The sequence below is a fragment of the Melitaea cinxia genome, chromosome 30, assembly GCF_905220565.1.
Source record: "Melitaea cinxia chromosome 30, ilMelCinx1.1, whole genome shotgun sequence".
Classification (NCBI taxonomy): domain Eukaryota; kingdom Metazoa; phylum Arthropoda; class Insecta; order Lepidoptera; family Nymphalidae; genus Melitaea; species Melitaea cinxia.
In genome coordinates this window covers 3,295,080-3,307,323 of record NC_059423.1, presented here as the reverse complement: position 1 = coordinate 3,307,323, position 12,244 = coordinate 3,295,080, and the positions used below count along the sequence as shown (strand labels likewise).

Sequence of the window (12,244 nt, the reverse complement as noted above, 5' to 3'; positions counted from 1 at the left end):
ATATACCGATACACTGACACAATGACACAACGATACACCGACATAATGACACACCGACACAACTACACCGACACCGATACACCGACAACGACACCGACACACCAACATAACGACCCACCGACACCGACATACCGACATAATGACCCACCGACACAACTACACAGACACCGATATACCGTAAAAACGACAACGACACAGACACCGACTCCACGACACCGATACCGACACAACTACACCGACGTAATAACACCGATACAATGATACACCGACATTATGACACACCGATACGCCGAAACCGTCACAACGACAACGACACAGACGCCGACACCACGACACCGATACAACGATATAGTGACACACCGAAACAACAACACCGACACCGATACAACGATATACCGATACACCGACACAATGACACAACGATACACCGACATTATGACACACCGACACAACTACACCGACACCGATACACCGACAACGACACCGATACTGATACAACTACATCGACATAATGACACACGGACACCGACGCAACGGGACCCTGACACCGACACAACGATATACCGTTACACCGATACTGACACAACGATAACGACACAGACACCGACATAATGACCCTCCGACACCGACACACCGACATGATGACCCACCGACACAACTACACAGACACCGATATACCGTAAAAACGAAAACGACACAGACACCGACACCATGACACACCGACACAATGACACACCGACACAAAGACGCCTATACACCGACACCGATACACCGACACCGACACTAACACAACGACAACGACACAGACACTGACACCCCGACAACGATACATCGACATAGTGACCCACCGACAACGACACAGACGCCAACACCACGACACCGATACACCGACATAGTGATACAACAAAACAACAACACCGACACCGATACAACGATATACCGATACACCGACACAATGACACAACGATACACCGACATAATGACACAACGACACAACTACACCGACACCGATACACCGACAACGACACCGACACAAAGACGCCTATACACCGATACCGACACAACGACAACGACACAGACACTGACACCACGACACCAATTACCCGACATAGTGACCCACCGACACCGATACACCGACAAAGTGATTCACCGACACAATTACACCGACACCGATACACCGACAACGACACCGATACTGACACAACTACACCGACACAATGACACACCGAAACAAAGACGCCTATACACCGACACCGATACACCGACACCGACACAACGACAACGACACAGACACTGACACCACGACACCGATACACCGACATAGTGACCCACCGACACCGATACACCGACATAGTGATTCACCTACACAATGACACAACGATACACCGACATAATGACACACCGACACAACTACACCAACACCGATACACCGACAACGACACTAACGCACCGACATAATGACCCTCCGACACCGACACACCCACATAATGACGCACCGACACAACTACACAGACACCGATATACCGTAAAAACGAAAACGACACAGACACCGACACCATGACACACCGACACAAAGACGCCTATACAACGACACCGATACTGACACAACTACACCGACACAATGACACACCGAAACAAAGACGCCTATACACCGACACCGATACACCGACACCGACACAACGACAACGACACAGACACTGACACCACGACACCGATACACCGACATAGTGACCCACCGACACCGATACACCGACATAGTGATTCACCTACACAATGACACAACGATACACCGACATAATGACACACTGACACAACTACACCAACACCGATACACCGACAACGACACTAACGCACCGACATAATGACCCTCCGACACCGACACACCCACATAATGACGCACCGACACAACTACACAGACACCGATATACCGTAAAAACGAAAACGACACAGACACCGACACCATGACACACCGACACAAAGACGCCTATACACCGACACCGATACACCGACACCGACACCGACACTGACACCGACACAACGACAACGACACAGACACTGACACCCCGACACCGATACACCGACATAGTGACCCACTGACAACGACACAGACGCCGACACCACGACACCGATACACCGACATAGTGACACACCAAAACAACAACACCGACACCGATACAACGATATACCGATACACCGACACAACGATACACCGACATAATGACACAACGACACAACTACACCGACACCGATACACCGACAAAGTGATTCACCGACACAATTACACCGACACCGATACACCGACAACGACAACGATACTGACACAACTACACCGACATAATGACACACCAATACACCGACACCGATACACCGACAACGACACAGACGCCGACACCACGACACCGATACACCGACATAGTGACACACCAAAACAACAACACCGACACCGATACAACGATATACCGATACACCGACACAATGACACAACGATACACCGACATAATGACACAACGACACAACTACACCGACACCGATACACCGACAACGACACCGACACAAAGACGCCTATACACCGACACCGATACACCGACACCGACACAACGACACAGACACTGACACCACGACACCAATACACCGACATAGTGACCCACCGATACCGATACACCGACAAAGTGATTCACCGACACAATTACACCGACACCGATACACCGACAACGACACCGATACTGACACAACGACAACGACACAGACACTGACAACACGACACCGATACACCGACATAGTGACCCACCGATACCGATACACCGACAAAGTGATTCACCGACACAATTACACCGACACCGATACACCGACAACGACACCGATACTGACACAACTACACCGACATAATGACACACCAATACACCGATACCGATACACCGACAACGACACCGACACAAAGACGCCTATACACCGACACCGATACACCGACATAGTGATTCACCTACACAATGACACAACGATACACCGACATAATGACACACCGACACAACTACACTGACACCGATACACCGACAACGACACTAACACACCGACATAATGACCCTCGATCGATACTGACACAACGACAACGACACAGACACTGACAACACGACACCGATACACCGACATAGTGACCCACCGTCGTTGTCGGTGTATAGGCGTCTTTGTGTCGGTGTGTCATGGTGTCGGTGTCAGTGTCGGTGTCGGTGTCGTTGTCGTTGTGTCAGTATCGGTGTCGTTGTCGGTGTATCGGTGTCGGTGTAATTGTGTCGGTGAATCACTTTGTCGGTGTATCGGTGTCGGTGGGTCATTATGTCGGTGTGTCGGTGTCGGAGGGTCATTATGTCGGTGTGTTAGTGTCGTTGTCGGTGTATCGGTGTCAGTGTAGTTGTGTCGGTGTGTCATTATGTCGGTGTATCGTTGTGTCATTGTGTAGGTGAATCACTATGTCGGTGTATCGGTGTCGGTGTATAGGCGTCTTTGTGTCGGTGTCGTTGTCGGTGTATCGGTGTCGGTGTATTGGTGTGTCATTATGTCGGTGTAGTTGTGTCAGTATCGGTGTCGTTGTCGGTGTATCGGTGTCGGTGTAATTGTGTCGGTGAATCGCTTTGTCGGTGTATCGGTATCGGTGGGTCACTATGTCGGTGTATCGGTGTCGTGGTGTCAGTGTCTGTGTCGTTGTCGTTGTGTCGGTGTCGGTGTATCGGTGTCGGTGTATAGGCGTCTTTGTGTCGGTGTCGTTGTCGGTGTATCGGTGTCGGTGTAGTTGTGTCGTTGTGTCATTATGTCGGTGTATCGTTGTGTCATTGTGTCGGTGAATCGCTTTGTCGGTGTATCGGTATCGGTGGGTCACTATGTCGGTGTATCGGTGTCGTGGTGTCAGTGTCTGTGTCGTTGTCGTTGTGTCGGTGTCGGTGTATCGGTGTCGGTGTATAGGCGTCTTTGTGTCGGTGTCGTTGTCGGTGTATCGGTGTCGGTGTAGTTGTGTCGTTGTGTCATTATGTCGGTGTATCGTTGTGTCATTGTGTCGGTGTATCGGTATATCGTTGTATCGGTGTCGGTGGGTCACTATGTCGGTGTATCGGTGTCGTGGTGTCAGTGTCGGTGTATCGGTGTCGGTGTATAGGCGTCTTTGTTTCGGTGTGTCATTGTGTCGGTGTAGTTGTGTCAGTATCGGTGTCGTTGTCAGTGTATCGGTGTCGGTGTAATTGTGTCGGTGAATCACTTTGTCGGTGTATCGGTGTCGGTGGGTCACTATGTCGGGTAATTGGTGTCGTGGTGTCAGTGTCTGTGTCGTTGTCGGTGTATCGGTGTCGGTGTATAGGCGTCTTTGTGTCGGTGTCGTTGTCGGTGTATCGGTGTCGGTGTAGTTGTGTCGTTGTGTCATTATGTCGGTGTATCGTTGTGTCGGTGTATCGGTATATTGTTGTATCGGTGTCGGTGTTGTTGTTTTGGTGTGTCACTATGTCGGTGTATCGGTGTCGTGGTGTCGGCGTCTGTGTCGTTGTCGGTGGGTCACTATGTCGGTGTATCGGTGTCGTGTTGTCAGTGTCTGTGTCGTTGTCGTTGTGTCAGTGTCGGTATAACGGTATATCGTCGTGTTGGTGTCAGGGTCCCGTTGTGTCGGTGTCGGTGTATTGGTGTGTCATTATGTCGGTGTAGTTGTGTCAGTATCGGTGTCATTGTCGGTGTATCGGTGTCGGTGTAATTGTGTCGGTGAATCACTTTGTCGGTGTATCGGTGTCGGTGGGTCACTATTTCGGTGTATTGGTGTCGTGGTGTCAGTGTCTGTGTCGTTGTCGTTGTGTCGGTGTCGGTGTATAGGCGTCTTTGTGTCGGTGTCGTTGTCGGTATATCGGTGTCGGTGTAGTTGTGTCGTTGTGTCATTATGTCGGTGTATCGTTGTGTCATTGTGTCGGTGTATCGGTATATCGTTGTATCGGTGTCGGTGTTGTTGTTTTGGTGTGTCACTATGTCGGTGTATCGCTGTCGTGGTGTCGGCGTCTGTGTCGTTGTCGGTGGGTCACTATGTCGGTGTATCGTTGTCGGGGTGTCAGTGTCTGTGTCGTTGTCGTTGTGTCGGTGTCGGTGTCGGTGTATCGGTGTCGGTGTATAGGCGTCTTTGTGTCGGTGTGTCATGGTGTCGGTGTCTGTGTCGTTTTCGTTTTTACGGTATATCGGTGTCTGTGTAGTTGTGTCGGTGGGTCATCATGTCGGTGTGTCGGTGTCGGAGGGTCATTATGTCGGTGTGTTAGTGTCGTTGTCGGTGTATCGGTGTCGGTGTTGTTGTGTCGGTGTGTCATTATGTCGGTGTATCGTTGTGTCATTGTGTAGGTGAATCACTATGTCGGTGTATCGGTGTTGGTGGGTCACTTTGTCGGTGTATCGGTGTCGTGGTGTCAGTGTCTGTGTCGTTGTGTCGGTGTCGGTGTATCGGTGTCGGTGTATAGGCGTCTTTGTTTCGGTGTGTCATTGTGTCGGTGTATATGTGTCGTGGTGTCAGTGTCTGTGTCGTTGTCGTTGTGTCGGTGTCGGTGTATCGGTGTCGGTGTGTCGGTGTGTCGGTGTGTCATTGTGTCGGTGTGTCATTGTATCGGTGTTATTATGTCGTTGTCGTTGTGACGGTTTCGGCGTATCGGTGTGTCATAATGTCGGTGTCTGTGTCGTTGTCGTTGTGTCAGTGTCGGTGTATCGGCGTCTTTGTGACGGTGTGTCATTGTGTCGGTGTATAGGTATCATTATGTCGGTATCGGTGTCGTGGAGTCGGTGGCTGTGTTGTATCGGTGTGTCACTATGTCGGTGTATCGGTGTCATGGTGTCGGCGTCGTAGTATCATGGTGTCGGTGTCGTAGTATCGGTGTCGGTGTATCAGCGTCGTTGCGTCAGTGAGTCATTGCGAATACAGACCGATCTTACTTCTGAGCCACGTCTATAAGCTGTTTTCGAGGGTTGTTACGAATCGTCTCGCCAGAAGACTCGACGAAAACCAACCACCAGAGCAGGCTGGGTTTTCCGGATCTTTTACGGTTTATTATTAATTTTCAAATTCAGTTAACAGGATGAAATGCTGCATAATAACTTAGATTATGTGATTAAGTAGTATAATTTAAAAAAAAAAATCCTATTCAGAGTATTTTTTTCTTTCTTAAAATCAAATATTTGGCACCTTTAATACCAAACATATATTCTAGTAAATTACCATACTAATAGTATAGAACTCAAAAACACTAAATCAACTATCTCATAAGATCACTATTACACAGAAAGTTATGACATTATTCTTATAAATATAAGAAAATGAAAAATAAATAACTTTTTTATTGAAACAACTGTCTAAGATTTTATCGCAGTTCCTGGACCTGGTTGCTAAATAATTGTTTCTCGCAAACGAAAATAAAACCGACCAATTAGACATTAGTTATTAAATCTCCCGGCGGGTGGGGTTTTCAGATCATGCGCCGACACCGATTGCGCGAATAAATAAAGATCCGTATCCGTATCCGCGGATCTTGACACTAAATATCACGGATATACATTTTTGACGATCCGGCACATCACTAATAGGCATTTATTTAAAAAAAACTTAATTTGATTAAATCATATTTTAATACTTATGTTGGTTCCTATAGACAGTAATTATTATATTATATTCTAAAAAAATATTTTCTAAGTTATTAAGCAGTGTTCTCAAAATTGTTAGTTTCATAGAAATTTAATTTAGTTTAATTTATTATTTTATGTAAAAAAAATAGAAGTTTATTTGGTTAAAATTTTATTTAAATTGATTAGTAAAGTTCATCTTTTTTATTTTGTCAATAAATAATTGGTAACATTCCTTATGTTTCTTTCATTTACCAAAAAACTATGTACAACTTTCGCAATAAACCATACTTATTTAGTAATAAATTAACCTTACTAGTGCTGTGTGGCTACGGCACTAAAGAATTTAGTCACCCCCTCTCTTCCCGTGGGTGTCGTAAGAGGCGACTAAGGGATAACAAGGTTCCACAACCACCTTGGAATTTAAGAAGCCGACCGATGGCGGGATAACCATCCAAGTGCTGGCTTTGAAATACACAGGCCGAAGACGGGCAGCAGCGTCTTCGGTGCGACAAAGCCAGTACTGCGGTCAACAACCCGTCTGCCCAGCGTGGTGACTATGGGCAAAATACATGAGTTCAGGTTATTTTTGGCGTAAACTTGTGGAGGCCTATGTCCAGCAGTGGACTGTATAGGCTGTAATGATGATTTAATTATTCGGTAATTATTCGGCAAATCAACCGAATATTCGGCCGAATACGAATGTGAGTAAATATGCCGAATGTATCGAATACGAACATTCGGCGCATCTCTAATATATATATAGATTAAAATTTTCGTGTCACGATGTATGTCATCGATAAATTTCGAAACTACTGAACGAGTTTTTATAATTTTTTGTAAGCATCTGTAATTTGATCCAACGTGGAGGATAGGGTAGGGTAGTTTTTATCTTAATTATTGATCTCAATATTTGTTATTGCAAATTAAATGTTTATTATACGACACTAGTATGTATTTATCGGTTAATTCTATAAAATAAAATTTGAATATAGAATTGACATTTATTTTAATAAATAATAATTACTGAGCCACACCAACGCGTGGCTGGGTCAGCTAGTATATAATAAAATCTTAAATATTTTTGGCACACAGTGCATGTATTTGCTACATGTCTTTAAAATTGGCAATATGTACAAAAAGGAAATAACATAATAGCATATCTTTTTTCAATTCTGTTAAAAAAAAATCCATTTTAAAATAATGTTAGGAAACTGAGGTTTTTAAAAATCAATACTCATGCAAAAAAATTACCGATTTCCGTGTATGGCGCAGTCGAAGTATATGTTTTTTTTTTTGTTTTAATATATACACATTACATATATACATAGACATATACACATATACGCTGTGTGGCTACGGTATTTATGAATATGGCCACATGAAGAGAAGGGTCTCTTTCCGTGGGTGTCGCAAGAGGCGGCTAAGGGATAATACAGTTCCACTACCACCAACCACCAACTTATAAAGCCGACGGATGGCGGAATAACCACCCACGTGCTGGCTTTGAAATACACAGGCTGAAGACAAGCAGCTGCGTCTTCGGCGCGACAAAGCCAGCCCTGCGGTCACCAACCCGCCTGCCCAGCGTGGTGACTATGGGGAACATGCATGAGTTCGCGCTATTATTGGCCCGAACTTATGTCCAGCAGTGGACTGCAATAGGCTGAAATGATGATATGCACATTAATTGAGCTTTGTCTATATAAATAAATCATTACAGCCTATACAATCCACTGCTGGACATAGGACTCCACAAGTTTACACCAAAAATAACGTGAACTCATGTGTTTTGCCCATAGTCACCACGCTGGGCAGGCGGGTTGGTGACCGCAGTACTGGCTTTGTCGCACCGAAGACGCTGCTGCCCGTCTTCGGCCTGTGTATTTTAAAGCCAGCAGTTGGATGGTTTTCCAGCCATCGGTCGGCTTCTTAAGTTCCAAGGTGATTGTGGAACCTTGTTATCCCTTAGTTGCCTCTTACGACACCCACGGGAAGAGAGGGGGTGGCTAAATTCTTTAGTGCCGTAGCCACACAGCACATATAAATAAAAACTTTTGCTAAATATGTTGCTAAGCGCAAAACTCGAGAGGACCATTTTTAGCCGATTTTTTTAAGAAATTTCCCATACTTTGCAGAAGGTTCATGTGCAATGATAAATTAAAGAAATTGCGGAGAAAATAGTAAACTTCCAAAAAGCTTATGGTTATTGAAATTTAATGTTGATGATGATGATGTTTATTGAAATTTAAATCAGGCAAGATAGGGTGACATCTATTGTGTCAGCTAGTTAATAATAATAGTTAAATCCTGGTACTTGTATATTATGTGTTATGTATGTTTGTTCATTTATATGTTACTAGTCGACCTGGCGAACTTCGTACCGCCTTATTTTTTTTTAAATAATAATTACATATATCGAAATAAATATAGCGTATCATTCAAGTTGGATTAATGTGCACACTGTGTACACATTTGATTAAAATCGGTTAAGTAGTTCAGGAGTCCATCGCGGACAAACAACATGACGCGTAATTTATATATTTTAAAATTAATAAGGCGACTTTACTAAACTATAGTATAGGTAGTTATCAGGTTACCTAAAAGCCACATTCAGAATATCGAGGAAATGTTATAAATAAGGAACTTAGCATAGGCTAACCCAAGCAGTTTGACATCATTCTTAATGCCCCAATTTATTACCTGGTCCATGATATTCATAATCTCAGTTTTATGGTGACAAAATAATGATTATTTAAATATAAACATTATGTTCACAGGTTCTGTATATTGGAAAAGTACGAATCTCCCAAAGAAAGGTTCCAGAATCATTAATAGATGACGCTTTAAATAAATTCGCCCAGCATGAAGCTGAGAAGATCAAAAATAGCAGACGACACAGCTTATTGTCTTCCTCTCGGGTAAGTTTCTAGAATACTCTAGACCAGAGATTATAAAACAATTTTGAACAAAGACCACCATAAGGTACCAATTTGGGAATTTCTTATCAAAACCTAATATGGTCTAATTTATTTTTCCTCAACTTTCGCCTGATTTTTCAAGTATCTTATAAATATAATTATTTTACAATTATACATCTTATTTAAAATAATAATATAAAGTAAATTCGCTTATGAATTTTCCATCAAATGTTTACTAAAGAATCGAAATTCTAGGTTTCTGTGTAGACCTGCAGAAAGTGCTGATCTGAACTCTTAAATATTTACTTAATAATATAATTTTATAACATAAGAGAACTTAACTTTTAGGCTTCCCAAGATAGCACCGATTCGGACCTAAAAAATTCACCCGAACATGCAATAGAACAATTTGGACGTAACAATTTAATACCAAGCACAACACCATTAGAACCAGACAAGAACATCGCTTGGAAGAGCGCTGAAAACTTACAGAAAGCAGAAAACAATGAAATCGATAAAGAATTCGATGTTTTTACTAAAGAGCGTGTTGAAAAGAATTGTAAGCAATACGTGCCTTTAGAACCTACAGTATTAGTGATTAACGTGCCGAAAAACAACTTGGGCACTGTTACGGAAAATGAGGAAAGACACGATGATATAACAGAAAGTCCTAATATAAACCAAATAATAAATAGTACTGATTCTAAAGATTTAACAAATGTTAGCAAAAACCATTGTAAAGGAACAGACGTAAATAACCAAACAGGAGTCGATCCGTTGCTTCATGTACCGGTCGAAGTAAAAAGCAATGTCAAAACATGTGAAGTTAAACTAAATAAAAAAAAAGTAGAAAACGAAAATAAAATTTTTGGAGAGATAAATAGAAAGCCTAATAATGTTGATGAGGAAAGGAATAATTTAGTGACTGAAAATAAACCTTATTTAAGAGATCGATCTGCGTCTATTGGTACTTTAAATTTGAAGACGCCGCTAGCTCATTTGATTGGAGAGCAGAATAGAACAATGCTATTTCAGGTAATAAAACAAATCAGCTTCCAGAAATAAAAGTATTTGAGCAGTTTACGATACCTTTTTTAAAAAATCATATAATATATAATGTCTCATGTCATTAATAACAAGTCTTAGATAATAATAATAATAATAATAATCATAATACACTTTATTTTACACCAAAAATAAATAATACATAGCAAAGAAAGAAAAATATTAATAACATATTCATTAGGTACAAAAGGTGGCCTTTTCGCTAAAAAGCGATCTCTTTCAGGCAACCTTAGGGCTTTTAGATAAGCACATTTTAATAATGAACCTTATTTGAATAGTAGTAATGTTATTTTCTATACCAAAAACTATTTCTTTCTCAGGTTGGTCGCTCAGAGCTACGTCTTATAAGTCCAGATAGGAAGCAAATATTATTACACCGTGCCTTCAAAGATGTGGCCAGCTGTGTTCTTGGTAGGATAAATAAGGAGCATTTTGGTTTCGTCTGTAGGGAGACCAATGATTATGCTTGCTATGTATTTAAGTGTGAGAGTGATTCTGTCGCTACTGAAGTCGTTAATGGTATGTGTTTTCGGAGAAATATTTTCACTATTAAATTAAAATTATTTATTTGATATTTTGTAACTAATGTCAAAATGATATAACTGTTGAGAGGCGATAATATGCTAAAAATAACAATAAAAAGAAATTTAATAAATTAAAATTTTTATACTAACGCTTTCTGGGTCGGCAACGCGCTTGCGATGCTTCTGGTGTTGCAGGTGTCTATAAGCTACGGTAATCGCTTACCATCAGGTGAGCCGTACGCTTGTTTGCCGACCTAGTAAAAAAAATAATAATAATAAATAATAAATTTTATAGAATTTTATAATAATTTTTATAGAAGAAAAATATATCTTGAATAGTAATAGCAATTCGAGGCACGTAAACAACACTTAAATTTGCAGCAATAAAGCAAGCTTTCGTAGCGCATGCTGATCTTTTAAAGAAGTCTAGAGACAAATCTCCAAATATGACATGTGAACATTGTCCTATGTTATGGTATCATAGACTATGCCATGATATTGAAGGTAAGATATTTACATATACTACAAGTTATATGTACTTACAAATAGTATTAAAAGATTTTTAAGAAGCTTGTGGCAGTGTTGCTCAGACTACAAATTTATGTTTAATAAGTTTGATATTTGAAATGATATTATATACTATTATATATTTGATCTGATATTTGAAATATATATAACTTATTGTGAACTCGTAAAATATAAATTATAGTAATTTTTAATTCATAAAATTAGTCTACAAAAAAGTCTGTAAGAACTTACGTTTCCACAAGGACTTATTTTAAGTTCCATATTTCTTCTAACTTCTGTATTTGTTAAAACAGGTTTGAATGAGAAGAAAATACACGCGTTCATACTCCGACGCATAGAACAGCTTCCTGATGATGAACAGGAACTAATCATAACGAAGTACCAAGGAGGCACTAATCATATGTATGAGGTTAGTTTTATAAAAATAGTTTGATGTTTTCTTCTAATAAATAATCATATTTAAACTTGTGACTAGGCTTAAGATTTAATGGAGTATTTTTATTTTAATTTTTATTCAATATTAAGATTTCTAGTGTACAAATCTGCAAATGATAATCGTTTCACAACGTTAGATTTTTGATCAAACAT

General features: G+C 41.5%; 1 protein-coding gene across 1 annotated transcript in view; it reads left to right on the top strand.

Annotated features, from left to right (window-relative positions):
• LOC123668309 (TBC1 domain family member 1) overlaps positions 1-12,244 on the top strand; it is a 69,875-nt gene that overhangs the window by 41,206 nt on the left and 16,425 nt on the right. The window contains exons 5-9 of the mRNA XM_045602070.1: positions 9,399-9,539; positions 9,888-10,574; positions 10,925-11,123; positions 11,510-11,632; positions 11,950-12,065. Coding sequence (XP_045458026.1) covers positions 9,399-9,539; positions 9,888-10,574; positions 10,925-11,123; positions 11,510-11,632; positions 11,950-12,065 — 1,266 coding nt within the window. The remainder of the gene's footprint in view (positions 1-9,398; positions 9,540-9,887; positions 10,575-10,924; positions 11,124-11,509; positions 11,633-11,949; positions 12,066-12,244) is intronic.